General features: G+C 39.2%; 1 protein-coding gene and 1 long non-coding RNA gene across 2 annotated transcripts in view; one reads left to right on the top strand and one right to left on the bottom strand.

The window, feature by feature from the left end:
- Positions 1 to 2,203: 2,203 nt before the first annotated feature.
- LOC122330979 lies at positions 2,204 to 12,520 on the top strand. The gene is made up of 4 exons (XR_006248106.1): positions 2,204 to 2,323; positions 4,265 to 4,338; positions 4,451 to 4,554; positions 12,393 to 12,520. It is a non-coding gene; the product is annotated as an uncharacterized LOC122330979 (long non-coding RNA).
- Positions 4,712 to 16,893, bottom strand: part of cspg4 (chondroitin sulfate proteoglycan 4) — a 47,269-nt gene continuing 35,087 nt past the window's right edge. Inside the window, exons 5-10 of the mRNA XM_043228377.1 lie at positions 14,373 to 14,549; positions 12,425 to 12,623; positions 11,370 to 11,501; positions 10,945 to 11,105; positions 10,293 to 10,476; positions 4,712 to 9,470 (exon numbers count right to left, since the gene is read on the bottom strand). Coding sequence (XP_043084312.1) covers positions 7,666 to 9,470; positions 10,293 to 10,476; positions 10,945 to 11,105; positions 11,370 to 11,501; positions 12,425 to 12,623; positions 14,373 to 14,549 — 2,658 coding nt within the window. The 3' untranslated portion in view covers positions 4,712 to 7,665. The remainder of the gene's footprint in view (positions 9,471 to 10,292; positions 10,477 to 10,944; positions 11,106 to 11,369; positions 11,502 to 12,424; positions 12,624 to 14,372; positions 14,550 to 16,893) is intronic.

Genomic DNA, 16,893 nt, shown 5'->3' with positions numbered 1-16,893 from the left:
AGGGCGATACCTCAAGCTCTTGTTTTTCGATGGTTGCGTGAGAGCGGAGGAGCCTCCTACAACACAAAATCACACATGCCTGTGGAGAAATCTGTCATACGGGGGGCTAAGAGCGACGCTGGAGCGCACACGGCTACACACGCTATTCACATCCACGTTAATGCCTCGGCCGTGAGATCATGGGACAATAAGATTCTAGAGCAGTGAAATTATTGAGCAGTGGGATCATAACAAGCGGTGAGATCATACAGCAGGGAAATGCTGATACATGCAAAAAAGAGAGGCCATATAACAGAGGTTTAGAGCACTTCTACAGCAACCGGCTTGAGCAGAGAAGCAGAGCATTTAAGGCTGATATGATTCTTTGGGGTTTTAATGAAAAATCTATAAAACACCATGTTGCTTTAAATGCTAATGAGCTCTGCTGAGCCCGCCTATCATTACATCCAACAACTGAACACTTTAATCAACTCAACTCAATGCTGGACTGATGACAGCTCACTCAGGGTGGGTCTAGGTTAAGACAGCCTTGTCAATCAACTATAGTGGGAGGGGCCTGTGCAGAACTATGTCATTCTGCCAGGAATCTCAGAGCAGCCTGATCTGACAAAGAGGATTTTAAAAAATAAAAAAGTATCATTATAGTTACGACACACGTTTATGTTCAAACTACTTGTAAAGTGAATTTTGCATCCGATGACCCCTAGTTAAAGAGCAGAGTGGTTATAGAGAAGACCGAAAAACAGCAATTGTGATTTAGAGGATTCAAGAGGAACGATGCTAAGCAGTTCTTTTGCAGAAAGGCTAAAGAATGGGTTAAAGTAGAGCAGTAAAGAAAAGCAGAACGGTTATAGAGAAGTAAGAATATAGAACTGGGCCGTTATGGAGGTGAAATGTTACAAAAGCAGAGTGGTTTGAACGCCTAAAGGTCACAGAAGGAACACTGAAGCCAAAAAATATCAGGGATTTACAGCAGAGTAGCTATGGCTATGTAGAGTGGACGAGACTAAATAGAACACAGCCAAAACTTACTTGTTTAAATAAAAAGCAGATTAGCTAAGAAGAGCAGTATCCACCTTTTTCCTGACATTTGCAAATTCTGTGGGTACAGCTTCCGGTCTCATCCGCGTCCAGCTATTTTTAGCTGTACAAAACAGTTCGTTCTGCTGCTTGATGTTGAAAATTGGTCTTATCGTGTTATTTTAAAGCGTTATCTTAATTACGGACACACTGGTTTGTAGTGCACAGTGTTACCGTTTACTGCGCGCTGTTATTCTCGTCGTTATTTACCTGTAGCGTCTAACGAACCATAGGCTTAGTTCCACGTTCAGGAAAAAAGGTGGATAGAGAGAAGTGCGATATTAGCGTGCAATATACAAGTATTGTAAGATTATAACAGTGATTTTAGAGCAACGACGTTAGCATCGAGATAGATAAGTGCAATTGTAAAGTAATGCTATTAAAGTAGAGAGATTCTAGAGCAGTGAGGTCACAGAAAAGAGAAATATGGTGTTTAGAAGCAGAGTAATTAAGCAGAGCAATACATCTATGCAAGAATCGATGATAACTCATGTTAAATAGCTTTATTTTAGGTCTTATAGACCTAAATAGATAATTGAATGAAATGTGTCGTTTAGTGGTTCATCTACATGCAAATAACCTGCTAAAAAAACAACAACAAAAAACTATAGAACTATAGAAGACGCAACAGAAAATGTAATGGATTTAACGGTTATATTGGGAAATTGTATTAGTTTTAATGCAAAGTATAATGGTGTCTACTGGTATGTGATGGATTCTATTGGCGGAACGTTAAATCCTATTGGAAAAATGGCCTAAACACACTACAAAAAAAGAATTGTGTAATAGTTTTACTGGAAAAAGCTAACAGTTCATAGCGGCATTTTAAGGGAAATATTTTCTGTGAGGGTTTCTGTTGGGCTCCCATTGTTTTTTTTTGTTGTTGTTGTTTTTTTTAAAGCAGGATTAAGCTACAACATGTGTCAGTTGTGTGGTTGCCAATATCGAATTATCGTTTTTATTCATATTTCATTTTGACCAAGATGTTTTAGTCTGTGCTGTTTTTAGTTGATTTAGTTGAAGTATTATTTGTAGGACGACTGCAATCCAGTAATCACAAACTTTTAAACTCTGTCGAATATGTAAAGTTATTCAAACATCAAACGCCATTTTGGCGCGAATTAGCGAATCGTGACTGATTGTCTGTTTCAATGCTAGCGGTCGCGCGGAGCGCACGTGAGACTATCGTCTTTATCTTTTTTTGCTATTTAAAGGCAAAATAAAGATGAATAAACACCAAAAGGTGAGTTAAAAGAAACAGTACGTGCATCACGTCTCGTGTAGCTTAATCTCATGTTTTAACCTCGGTAAAAAAAGTCACGAATTTAACCCGTTAGTGATCTCTTCATTGTTTAGCTAATCTGTGTTTGAATAAATCCGCCGTGAGAACAAATAGTCACCATTTAAACGCGTACATTTCAAGCAAACACACACCGCATTACTTATTAAAGAATTGCCGAGATTCAAAATAGATATTACAGATAATATATTATTCAGGTTATCAAATAGTAAGATCATAGATGAGCTTTAGACAGAAAAAAACAGGGCTCTGTTTAAACCCTGCCTACAGATTGAGTCAATAACATGAGCCTCTGCCCTGTTATTTGCTGATAAAATACTGGGAGTATTATTAAGGGAAAACAGACAGTTCTTCCTCTCTGTCTGTGGTTCACAAAGTTCTAGGAAAGACAGAGCGAGACACAAACACATCTGACCTGCAAATAAACTTTACATTACAGAGGCAAAAAATTATCTGGCAACAGGCATGCAGTGTTTGGAAAACCCTTAAAAATAAAAGCGTCTTCAGTTGTTGTTTGCTTATGAAAACCCTTGTATTATTCAAGAGGTATTTTGAGGTTGTGCTTCATGTTACATTATATGTTGAGTCTGTTTAAGTGGCTTTCCAGAGCACATTTTTCCTCAAGCTAACGGTCTACCCAGACTGCATATCTTCTCTGTAGCATCCCTGAGAGCAGCACTATGGAAACTAAAGTCCCTGCAGTTCAGAGACAATGACGACAAGCCTCAAATCGCATACCCAGACATGTGGACTCTAACTAGGGCACTACGCTTGATATTTCCCGGTGCCAGAGAATTACCCGATCCGTTTTTAAAACTATTAATGCACCAGTCCGTCGTAAACGCATTTGTCCGTTACTATTGCGTTTCGACCAATTAAAAGGAAGATTGCCGGATGATTTCACAGATTCTGAGGTGACCTCAGATGGAAACATGGGTGTTGTAATAGCAGACTGGAAGCAGGAAACGCTAATTTAGGGTTTGGAAATGTTAACACGGTTGCAAGATGTAAAAAACAGAACCGAGACGGGACGAACAGAAAGAGAAGGGGTCCTTTCATATGATGTTTCGGGTCAAGGAAATATATAAACTGCAAATTTGTTTAGTTAATCGCTTTTTGCTAAGGCAAGCATCCCCCAATTGTTGCTCATATGCACAGATTCTGATTCGAACCCTATGCAATACTGATTCTGTATGTGTTTTAAAGTAAAGTGCACTGCTTTTTCTGCCCGCACACGCACAGACCGGGCATTGACACATCTGACAAGAGAAAGCATGCGCTCTGGTGACCCTGCTCTTTTTTTCTTGACCCTAACATCTGCCTTTCTTTCCCCAAGTCTGAAAGACTCAGCAAAGCACAAAGCCCTTCTGCATTTATGCAAATGTTTCCAGTTTCTGCATTTGAAATGTGCAAGGCGGCAAACAAAGCACCTGCATCTGTTTTTCTTTTAAATTTTCAGATCCATTTTTAAATAGGTCATATTTAAATAAACTTCATATTGGTTTCACATTTATTAAGTTGCCTCTGATACAGAACAGTGCCCTATTCTTTTGTTTTTGGAGATTGCATGACTATACACTTCAATTACAATCTGCTAGTAAAGAGTGCATCTGAAATAGCCAAACCCCATAATTAAAAGGGCATGTGCAAATACTTTTGCCTTTGCAGTGTATATTTAAAATTGTACTGATTCTCTTTCCCAATGTCAATCATTATGCATTGCAACAACCTTTAAACATTCCATCATTTATGTAATTAAGAACAGGTGCTGCTAAAAACCTGCGTTTTTACATGAGTGTAATTAATGTAGAATCAGAAAGCAGAACTATTCGTGTCACCTGCATTATTGTTTTCTTCTCCTGTCTGGCTTCCTTTTTTTTTCAGGTGGGCGTGTCGAGTGCGTTTGGAGCGCGACCTGATTGGCTGTTTGAGCTGAGCTGTTTTGACTGCTCCATACGGTGAGACGCTTCAAAACAAAAGTCTTTTAGTAAAAAGTAAAATGCTGAAAACAGTCACTTCGGCTATAGTAACAAGCCTGTGGAGCGTCTGACAGTGAGTTTTATTCCGAAGAAAGAGCCAAGAAAGTCTGAAGAAAGCGAAAAGGCCGCTGGTAGGAAAGAATGAGCGCAGATGAGTTTATGAAATACTGATGGACACCCTTGCGCCATCTGCCGGTCAGTATGAAGCACAACATGCTGCTGATTTTTGCATTAAAGATTTCTAAAATAAGACATTTTTATTACATGTATCTTTAATATTAAATACTATATATGCTAACTTTAACATGTTATGTAACACAAATACGTGGAACACAATTCAAGAAATAAGCAATCTTTTTTTATTTTTTATTTTGTTGTTGGGACCATGACATATTACTTTTTTCTATAGGGACATAATGAATCGCATGTTCACAAACTTTTTTAAAAGAGCAAAAACTAAACCGAATATAGATGCTAAAAATAAATAAACACTAGAAATGAAAACTCTCACCCACAAATGAAATCATTGAAGAGCTGGAGGAAAGTGCATTTTGATTCTTATGACAGGCTATGTGATCTGACATAATATATTTACAAGCAAACAGAATTCAAAAACACACACACACACAAAAAAGAAGAGGGTTGTGGGGTTGTACGTGGTTTTGGGTTTAAGGTCAACATATTCCCATAAATACCCAGAGAACAAATACCATTGATGTCCTGAGTTTTCATGTGATCTCAATTCTGCTCTGCAGAAACACAGATACAAATGTCCTGAGAGGTCTCAGATGGGATATTGTAACCCCAGGATATGCAGTTAATACTAGCTTAATAAAGAAAAGGGAAAATCAGATCAACAGTGTTATAAATTCCATATGCAGTACATTGCGAACTGATCGTGTCTGTATATAATTAAAGTAAACTCTAGAATGATGTAGAAGAACTGGTCTATGATTATAAGAAACGTCACTATTGTTAGATAAGAAAAGCCAAAAAAACGATTAAAACATTTTAAAATAGTTCAGTCCAAATGGTTAACTGCAATTCTGAGACAATAAGTGACATATGGGAAGCAAGAACATTTTTTAAGAAATAGAAAACTCTATTCACTCACCCTCAGATCGATCCAAACCCATATGACTTTCCATCATTCGTGGAACAAAGTTTTCCAAGCCACTGTTTGCATACAATGATATCTAGCAAACCCCAAAAGTATCATGAAATATATTAATTCAATTTCAGTGACATGCAACAAATAAAGTCATAGTGGATTTTAACGACTTATCGGAAGGCTTGGTTCATTTATGAAAGAATTGTTATTTTTGATGAACTATACTGTTAGCTATACTGTTTTAGGTTTCTTTATTTCAAACACCGCAGAGATATATTTCTCAAATGGTCGAGATTTCTGTAAACCCTAGACATAATGTTGTAAAAAATGCTCAGACATACTTTCACCCAGCCATGCAACAACGTACATATTTTTATGTATTTTTAAACCTAAAACAAAAAAAAGTTATGAACTGAGCTCAGAAACAGCTCTGGAAAATAGACGCTGCAGCCTGAGGAATAATGACCTCATACCTTCCCTGCAGCCAATCAGGACACAGTGTGAATACAGCCACTGCTGACTCACTTCCTGACCGTGGCTGCAGTTCTAGAGGAGAAAACTTTACAGTTCTTCAGTGCCTGTAATCAGTGCAGTGGATGAAAGCATGTACGGACAAAACAAACACAACAGAGTAGAAAAGATAGATTTATAGAAAAATAACTAAAAGCATTCAGTAAGGCTGTTCGTTTTACTTTCACACGGCTGATATGATGATTAGTGATTAGTCTCATTTACACTCTCGAACCAAGAAATCTCAGCACTGTTTATGTGTCAAAACTGAGAAGGATATGTGGCATGGCTGTGAGATTACTCTTTTTGAGCAGGCATGATAAGATTTTAAAGCGGCACTAGCACCATAATCTGACCAAAGTGAATCAGAGTATGTATAATTTTTCCAACTGCTGTTACATCTCTCACACATTCAAATGTACTAGACTTTTCTATTCATACTTCATTGACCACAACACTGTTGCTTTGTAATACTTCTTTTGACCTGTAGAGGACAGCAGGGAGCTGTGACCCTATGGTTTCCTAGCTTTGAAGTTCTATACAAAAAAAAAAGTAGTAGAAGAGATAACGTTATCATTTTTTCTTCTGTTTTCTTTAAAATTCCACTGTGTTGTTTCTACCATCAACATCTGTAGTTTTTCCTGCTTTTTCTACATTCTTTTAACCATTCTTTACAACAGCCCATATATAATTGAAATTTACATCATGCACTTTGAAACAGAAAACTAAAACATAGCTTCAGCTTTATAATTCCATGACTGTTAGTTACCAAAGAAAAAAACATTAACAAGCACTTGCAGTGAGAATCTATGGGACAATATATCGCATAGGGTTGGAAATTTGTAAGGTGCTGGTGGAATGTTTGATGTCATTCATAATATCGTTAGTAGATCCAGGACATAAAGAATGTTGGTAATAGATTTAGGAAAAACTGGTCTGAATAATACCTTTTGCAATGGGATAGATTGATTAGTGTTTACGGGCTTTACGTGGCCATAATTGGATGAAATTGAATAACCTTTCCCAGACAAGGCTAGCAAGCCATTTATAGATAGTAGGTAATTTAGAAAATGTAAGTTGTGTGCCTATACTTCTCTGTGTAATTTAAAGGAGCAATGACTTGCTGCATCGACTTCCACTGTAAGTGCAAGCCATTTTGTTATTTTCTCAAGTAATCAACATTACATAACAGATGCTGTTGACAGAGCTTAACTTGTATTGAAGTTAGAATATTCCTTTAAACAAGTGATCACAAAGGTGCCAAATTGTCAGCGCAATTTTAAGCCACACAATGCGTCACAAAAGAAAATAGGCTGCTGGAAAAATGGCACATCTATTGATTGCTTAAAAGCAACACAAACATAAACGTGAATAACACTAAAAAATAAGATCCTAAACCATTTACTGCCTAAACATACATAAAAAGGATTGTTCAAACATAACATGTTATGTTCTTGTCCAAAAGTACCCTAAAAGTTGGTTAATTCCACCTCAGTTGAGAAATGATCATGTGACTATTAGAACATCAGCACAAACACACACAGATCTGGCTGTGCCATCTAAGATACCCTAAACTCAGATATGTGCTGGACTTCATAAGCATCAATAATGGCAAGAAAACTGTATAACACTGACTGGAATGATTCAAGGCCTTAAAAACAGAAGTGTCCCATCGCCTCCCTATCTCAAACCCAGTACTGGTTTTTTTTCAGTGCTGGGTTTGTTGTCCGACAGTGCTGTATTAACTCAGGATCTGCGCCTTTGGAGTCCATGTTTGACATGGGGATGTTGTTCGCAGGATCGGTTTTCCTAAAAGTCTCCTGACTCACTTCTCCATTCTTCGGCTTTGCTGCCACCGTTTGGACATTGTGTTTCCCGGTCTTGTTGCGACGGACCAAATAGTAGGCCAGCATTGCAGCGAGGAGCATGAGGAGGAGGATGACGAGGATGGGAATAAGGATAGCCCACAGTGTATTTCTTCTAGACACCACAGGAGTCGCTGTAGTGCTGCCAGAAGCCACTTCACCATCTCCTCTCCACCTGGGCTCAGCTTGTCCTGGATCGCTCTTGACAATCACCGATGGCACTTTGAGCAGCGTAGCACCATAAACTTTAGAAGGGTCATATGGGACCACATGGAAGGGCAAGACACACTCTGCAGGAGGTACGCCGTGTGCTTTTAGGAGGAAGCGTGCTTCATCTTGACTTTGACCTCCGGCGCTCTGACCCCCAGTTGTGTTTAAGATCTCCAGAGTTATCCGACCTTCATCCAGGTCTCGTTGGGTGAAAGAACTCACTGGTTGGCCATCATCTTGTCCACCACTCTTGATGAACCGAGCTCCTTGAGGTTGTTGGATCATGCTGAAGGTTGGAGATGTTCTGGTCTTATTGGCCAGAGGTGTAGCATCCAGCAGCTTTCTGTCTACGAGTACTGTAGCACCTCTGGGGAGCAGGGGATTCTGGGCCACCTTTGCCAATGGTTTCACTGTAATGTTGAGGACAGAGGACACATTCGCTGCCCTGCTTCGGGCCACAAAGGCCACGCTATCTCTTGGTGAGGTGGACTTAACGAAACGGACACTCACTCTTCCCTCTTTGATCTGCTTCTGTGTGAAAGCCGATGTGGGCTGTCTGTCAACCATTACAGCTGCATATTTTGGGACATTGGTGATCTTATAGAGTACATCTTCCTCCACGGGACCCCTAGTGGAGGTGCTCAGCATGTCCTCTGTGATTAGCGTCTCATCATCTCCTTGCCTTACGTGGATCTCTGGAGCTTTGTTCAGTATCAGAGACTTAGCCAGGATTCCAATATGCAGCGTGTATGGGTCTGTCTGGTGTTTCCCGTCAGACACTACAAATTCCATGAAACCATTGGAAAGACTTCCATCGCTGACAAAAGCAACCCGCCCATTATTAATGTCTTCTTGGCTGAACTGGTTGATCCGGTCTCCGGTGTTGTTGTAGATTATATATCCGTTAGCTGGATTCTTGGAGATGGTAAATCGGACTTCATCCGGTGTGCTGTCCTGGTCAACTGTGTTGAGGTATTTTTTGGAGATAACGGTTGTGGACCCCTGCAGTGCTTCCAGGAGCAGGTCCAAGCTTACAAGTTCTGGTGGGTTTGAGTCTCGCCGTCTGATGGAGAGCAGAAAGATCTCCTCCAAAACCACGGCACCAGGCTGGATTTGCGGAGTGCGGCCAGTGGGGTTCAGATGGACTCGGAAAGAGAAACTATCAGAAGATGCTCCGGAGTCATCGTGATTGTACTCAAGATTACCACGTGCCACGTCATCCTGCAGGAAACGGGGAGAATCGCGAGGCAGGTCAGACCCTCCGAGAGTGAGTCGTCCATGATTGGGGAACTGTCGCACTTCATAGACAATATCTTGCCCTGCCCGCTTCTGCTCAGGCAAACTGGCCAGCAGGTTAGAAGCATCCAAAACAGAGCTGTCAATCACTTTAGACTGACCCTGCACCACAGATATACCTGCAACATATTAACAAAACAGAAAGGAAAATTTATTAAATTGCATCTAATTATTAGACTGTGTTCTAGAGATTAGCATACAACAGGGCCACTATCCTACAGAATTTAGCTCAGGGGCGCCTAGCCCTGTTCCTGGAGATCTACCTGCAGAAATAAGTTTCAACCTTGATTAAAGACACCTGACTGTAGTTACCAAGTCCTCCATCAGATCCTAGTTAGTTGGTTCACTTGTTTTTGATCAGGGTAGTAACTGAACTTTGCATGACGGTAGATCTCCAGGAACAGGGTTGGGCACCTCTGGTTTAGCCAAACCGTAATAAACCCAACTACCTGTAATGTTCTAGTAACTCTAAACCATTGGTCTCAAATTAAATTCCTGGAGGGCCATTCCTGCACCGTTTAGCTCCAACCATAATCAAATTCACCTGCTCCAGCTAAACGAGGTCTTCAGAATCATTAGAAACTGCAAGACAAGTGTGACTTGGAGCTGGTTGGGGCTAAAGTCTGCAGAGCTCTGGCCTTCCAGGAATTGAGTTTGAGACCACTGCTCTAAAGACATTAATTAGCTTGATTGCTGGTCTTTGATTAGGTTTGAGCTAAACAGTGCAGGGACAGATTTGAGAATTCCTGGCATTTAAGCTCCAAACACACCTAGTAACAATGGTCATGCAGAAATTATAAGTTTGAATATGGCCTGCATTGTGTCCTCTACCCACCACATTTGCTTGTTATTATCAGTCTTCTGTTCACTTTTGTATAATTGAAAAAGAGCATCTGCGTCAAACCCCCACTCCAAAAACATTACATTTAATTGGTAGTGACCTTTGTTCTTCCAGAGCTGAGATGACACGTTTTGATTGGCTGCGTAGTATGACACGGTGACTGGCAGGCTGTGATGCAGATCTATTGCAGGAGGCGATGTAAGGGCCAGCTCAACAGAGTCTTTCAGGACCCAGAAGGGCTCAGCCGGCATCTGATGCTCATAATATACGGCACCTGCATCCAACTGAACACACAAGAGAAATCAAAAACCCTTTTATAACCGGCCACATCCTATAACACTTCATAAAACAGATAAAATGGTGAGATGCTGACACATCCGACCATTATTACAGCAGATAGGAAATATAACTTGAATTCTAAAATTGAAATACTTTGACATTTCATAAATTTGTGTTTAGCAGACAAAAGCCTGAATGTATTGAGAGAATAGTGCTGCCCTCTACTGACCACTAATAATATATGCACATATACATATACATATATAAATGTGCCCCTTTTGTGGCCAGTGATGGCATTTCAATGGAAGAGGCTTTACAAACAACACATTTTAAGGGGTTTTATACAATGTCAAAAAACTAAAAAAATATTCTGTAAAATAATACTATTACACATACACTATTGTACTACAAAACGAGTAACATGTACAGTTAATTTAATGATTTCCTCTTTATAAACATACAATGTCATTTACCTCAGTCTGTGTGAATCTAGTAATCTCCTCAAACTGTCCATGCTGGTTAGATTTGATTATTCGTCCCAAGCGAGGAGGTTTCACTAGTGAGTATGTGATTTCATCACCGTCTTCACTTGTTATGGCCCGCAAAACATCTCCACTGATCACCTGCCTGGTGCCTGACAAGCATTACCAAACAAATCATATCACTCCACTGATTTCTTCATGAAAGCACATTTTAGCAGGTTTCATACAGCTATAATTCACATAATTGATCTATAAGGTTGTTGCAGATAAGATTACTGACAGATTACAGTTTGTGATGAGGAAAATAAAAAATGACCCCTAATTTGAAGATTTATGAACAATTTCTCTCTGGGCCTTTCATTTGGCCAAGAGAAAGACATGGATTTGGATTTAAGCTCTAGACGTGTGGAGCCCACCTGGGAAGACCATGAGTTCTCCCTTTGTTTCCATGGAGATGGTAAGCTGTCTTGCCTTGACAGTGAAGCGGTAGAGAGGTGTAGTGTGTTCTCCATCAGTCACGGTGAAACTGAACCCACCAGACTCTGAACCTGAGATCAGACACAAAAGCACATCATATGCACTATATCAGGTTATACTTTTAAAACAAGGGTTCTTCAATGGTTCCTTGCAGCACATTAGATTTATGAAAATGAAAGTTCTTTATGCTAACAAAAATTCTACATTTGCTAAAATGTGATTTATAGAAGTGTCTCAAACAGATTTTATTGCATGCTCTATGATTTACGTTCTGAGTAGTTCTAATGTGTTTTAGTATGCTACTATTATATGATTTCTGAGGTGTTCTGTACATGTTATGCTAGGCATTCGCTAATGTTTTCTGAGTGTTCTGTAGCATTTTGCCATGCAGGTGCTAAGCTGTTCCAAATGCTGCTAATCTATATGATTGCTAAGTTGTTCTGAATCATTGTAACATGTTGCAATGTAGTCGCTAAGGTGTTGTTTTTATCATGTTGCTACTGATTATGACTGCTATGTTTTTTTAATTTTTAACGATTTTTTTAATATGTTCATATGCATTTGCTAACATGCTAATATGCAATTGAGTGGGTTTTAGCTTGTTGTTTAGGCATTTTTTAATGCTGCTACTCTGTATGATTCCTATGTTTTTCTCAGTTGTTTTAACTTGTTGCTTTGTGTTTTTTGGCATGTTGCTAAACAGATGCTGCTACTGTATATGATTGCTGAGGTGTCCTGAGTTTTTAACTTCTTGCTATATGGTTGCTAAGGCATTTTGACTGAGTTTAACTATGTTGTTTTGGGAGTTTTTGTATTAGACTGCGGTGGCGTTCTGAGTACTTTTAACACGATTCCATGCGGTTGCTAGGCTGTTCTATATGTTGCCATCTATTTTTTTGGTCCCTCATCAGGTGGTCTACTGTTATTTTTTTTTAGTAGCTGATATTTTATTCTGCTTTTAGGACTTGATTCAAAGAAACTGACATCAACCCACCCTGATGAATGAATAAAACTTCTCCATTATTAATCTGAGCCTGGGTGAAACTGTCCACGCTGTCATCCGGGGACACTTTAAAGGCAACGATCCCATTGCTGGGCATCTCGATAGCATACACCAGCTCCTCCGGAGGGGTGTCATGATCTTCGCTGCTCAGCATATTAGCTGTGATTTCAGACTCCTCGCCGGCTAGAAGCTAGAAGGAGAGAGCAGACACACAAACAAAGAGAGATAAACAAACCAATAAACAAGATGGAACAACTAAACTGTTGTTTTCAGAGGTGTCTAACTGTCTGGAATCGTTGGGATGTGAAAGAGGCAGTTATGTCTCCTCTGATGCTGCTCTAATGGATGTGTAATGGACAAGTTGCTGAAAGACATTCTTAAACGATGAAATTCAGCTGGGAGTGCAGGGCTGCCACACATCAACACACATTTATCTGTTCCTGAACGCTTTCACTGCCTCCATCTACCATTCTCCTGAGAGACAGAGGGAAAAAACTGGAATTGAGTACATGGCGTAGTGCCCTGGAACAGAAAGGTCTACAAACTCATTATCATTTAGTAATCTAGTTTCCACATAACGTGACCTTCAAGATTTAAGTGCATGTAAAATCATCTCCTTGCCTCCTGCGAGTGCTATTTAATGGGGGGCAATGCAGTGTCATTACCAGGGCAAATATTAGTCATAGCAGATAGCGCTTTGTACTGCCCCCTGGTGACTGTTCAAATACCCTTACATCACTTCCTTGTAGTACATGCATGGGCATCCACTAGATGGTAGCACTAGACCAGAATACAGCACAAGGGAAACATGAAACAAATATCTCCAAAATTGGGCTGGAAATTGCTGTTTCTTCATATTCAATATTTAATAGATGTAACATGGATCAGAGGCTGCATGGCAAATCAAATCCCAGCATGCCATGCCGAGGCCTGCTTTGATGGGAAACTGCAATCTCTCTCTGATTAGACTTGTGTGTCTCTATAGGGTCTCTACATTAGAGCACAGGGAGCCCAGAACTGATATATTACTCTGTGTGTGCGCATTTGGGTAATCGAGTGATTGTGTTTGTGTGGATGTTTCATGTTTCATGCCAAAATCTAAAGGAAAACCACAGGAAATTGTAAAACTAAGGAATTTAGGGAACATTTTTGGCACTAGGACACGAAAATGCAAAACAGCTCATCCACATTACTGTAATGTGAAAATTATGATTTTTTTTTTACAAAATTTTATTTAATTTATTTTGCATTATGAACTTATTGTATTCATATAACAAAATAAAATAATAATTTAATAAAATATAAATTTCTGTGAATTGAAAGCTGAAAACTTTCTCTATATACTTATATATAGCCATGCTTATATATATTGAGAACTATTTAAATCTATTTCCACCCTTTTGATCCTTTTGATTTTATGGTGAAATATGAATCAGTCACTTTCTAGTGAAATCACCTAATTATAAGTGTGCGTTAAATACTGTGCTGGTAAAACCTGTTTACAATTTTGGAAAGAGCAGGCCTGAATTTTCAACTTTCTCTGTTATTATCATCAGTAACCATCGAAAATTGAGGTGTTCCTGGATTAAAGCATGTCTGATACAGAGACAGACAGACAGAGAGAAGGCACATGCACAGGAGAAGGGGAACTATCTGCATGTGGAAAAACACACATATCATTATTTCACATTTTGCGGGAGTCGAGTGACGTCTCCGATTGGTTGGCATTCCCTCCAGCTCAGAAGCCGAATTCTTGCCACCGTCATGGTTTTCCAAAAATATGAGTTTCCACGGCGACCAGAAACCACAGACAACATCTAGCAAGCACTGAATGACTCTCTGTGTTCCAGCGGAGTGGAGTCGCTCAAAATTTTCCGACTACGTCTCTGTTCTAGAAGCTTCATTAATGTTTAAAACAGGGAAAATGGTCTCGGTGTACCTCCATTCCGGTGTTGCGCTGGAGGCGGGGAGCCTCGTCGTTCACCGGGAGGATGGTGACGCCGATGTTCAAGGACGCACTTCGGCGGTTCATGTGAAAAGCGGCCGCCATGAGGCTGAAACTGTCCTCTGTGGTCTCGCTGCTGTCGTGGAAGTAGTACACCTGTCCCTGTTGTACCTGAGGAAACGCAACATACGCAACAAACATTAAAAATCCAGTCACACACGCACACCCCTAATCCTTTTTCTGACCATTAGGGCATTTTTGCTTTTACAGCGGCTCTATTTTGTTGTTTTTCTAGTGACAAGACAATAAAAAAATCCTTTTTAAATTCTGCAGATGCAGTTTCCCTATAAAAAGATGAAATAAACAAAAACTACCATGGGAACCATTGTTCCTGTTTTCAGGATTGTTTCATGTTTCTAATCAAAATCTAACCTTATTTTTTTGCCACTTTTTATTTATAGTATCACACTCATGCTGTGTTGCAGTCGTTTTGACCTGTAGAGGTTACCAGCCTACAAAAAATTCATTGTTAAGCTTTAGTATTACCAAATATTGGATCCAATCTGTTGTTTTTTTTTACCATATTGTTTTCTTTCAATTAGCACAGGTTTTATATGTCTATTTGGAGCTGATTGATCTTCTGCATCGGGCCTTTTTGATCTTATGTGAGAAAATATTGCCACGGTTATCAGAAATAATGCTTTGTTCACTCAAAAACTGAGGTGCCTGTGTTTAGATCAATGAGGCCTATGATCAATCATTTCCAGAAAAATACAAAACCTGTCTCAATTAAAAGAAAACAAGATGACAAAAAGGTAGAGTCCTACATTTCTTGAAAATACAGCATGATGAGAGATTTAAAAGCATTTAGAAAAAAAAGCTGTAGATTTTTTGAAAGATTTTCAGCACAGCACAAAGAATGTTAAATAAATGACAGAAAATAATGGAGGAAACTTATCCTAATGCATTAATATTGCAGAAACCATGAAACAAATCCCACGTCGGACTCAAACGTATGTCTGAACATGTGCTCTAACCACTATGTCACATCTCCAAGCTTTAACATTAACATGGTTGTGAATAGTGAAGCTGTTCTTCCAAACAAGACATGTTTCAGTGCTTTACATCGCATAATTAAATGTACATCCGTTACACTAAAACTGGATTTGACGTGGGTGGTCAGATGCACTTTTTAAACACAGTGCAGATTTAGTCAAACAAACATAATGCAAACTCTAGGAAGCCCCACAGCTGCGAGCGAGAGCGTTATGTGAAACTGAAGTATGTTAGTGTGTCCGGGCGCTGGAGGTCAGACGCCTGCCGTTTGCCATACGCTATACAGATTTTAACCGTCTCCAGATGATCAGATCATTGCACACGGTATAAACTACATTGTGCAAATCTAAACAATAGCCACAAGTCCTCACATTTTCTTCAGAAAACACAAAAATCTAATCTGCGTTTAATTTTTGGCCTTATTTTCATTGATACAAGCTCTAAGAGCTCTGTGCTAACCGCTAAGCCCGAGCTTATGCTAACAGAATTTTTAGCAGAGAAAAGCTGTGCTTCACCTCTTTCTGACATCCCTTAAGTCTGCATATTCTCACATTTGTCAGGAAATCGATAACTTATGGCGGCTGTTTACAGAAGATGCCAGAATCCAGGTGAAATGTTATATGTAAGTATCTTAGTTTATTTTTAGCCTTCTTAACATTTTTATTTATAAGAGAACATTTAAAGGAGACAGAGGACAGGCAACCATGGGAAGAATATGACAAGCTGGATTCAAATCCTATTAACCGTACAAGCAATACGAACTGCAAATTATTTTTATTAAAATGAAAGCTAGATTTATGTTAGTATTATTGTAACATTAGTTACTAGGATATCTATCTATCTATCGTATTAGTAGTATACTGAAAATGTATACTAAATGAATATTCAAAATATTTTGATCAATTACCCTAGAAGCCATTTTTGCAGTATATGGCTTAATGTGTCACAGCATGCTAACCGTTATGTCGCAAGCTCTGAGAGAACAGAAGCTTTTTTGTAGAGAAAAGCCGAGCTTCATTTCTTTTCCGCGGCTGTTTAGTCAGTAAATCGTTGTGTTTGCCAGAAAATCGATACTGTTAGCGTCTGTTCACAGAAGATGTCAATTTTTCAAGTCTGGTAAAATGTTTGAGGCAACATGCTAATGCCTGAGAATCTTTGATTATTTTAAGGTTTGACCTTTCTGCCATTTTTATTGATAAAGCAGTAGAAAAAGGGCAGGAAAGGGAAAAAGAAACATCAAAGTGATTTGAGTTGATTTAAACTCTACTTGCATTTTGGCATCACTTTATAGAAGCTGAGCACATTGCTTCACAGATGCTAACGTAGACAATTTTGTGACATACCATGCCCAAAAACATTAAAGGGTTTGTTCACCTCAAAATGAATATCCTGTCATTAATTGCTCACCCAAATGTCGTTCCAATACCTTCGTTCAACACAAATTAAGATATTTTAGATG

Source organism: Puntigrus tetrazona, chromosome 25, assembly GCF_018831695.1.
Source record: "Puntigrus tetrazona isolate hp1 chromosome 25, ASM1883169v1, whole genome shotgun sequence".
NCBI lineage: Eukaryota > Metazoa > Chordata > Actinopteri > Cypriniformes > Cyprinidae > Puntigrus > Puntigrus tetrazona.
This window is presented reverse-complemented; position numbering and strand designations above follow the sequence as displayed.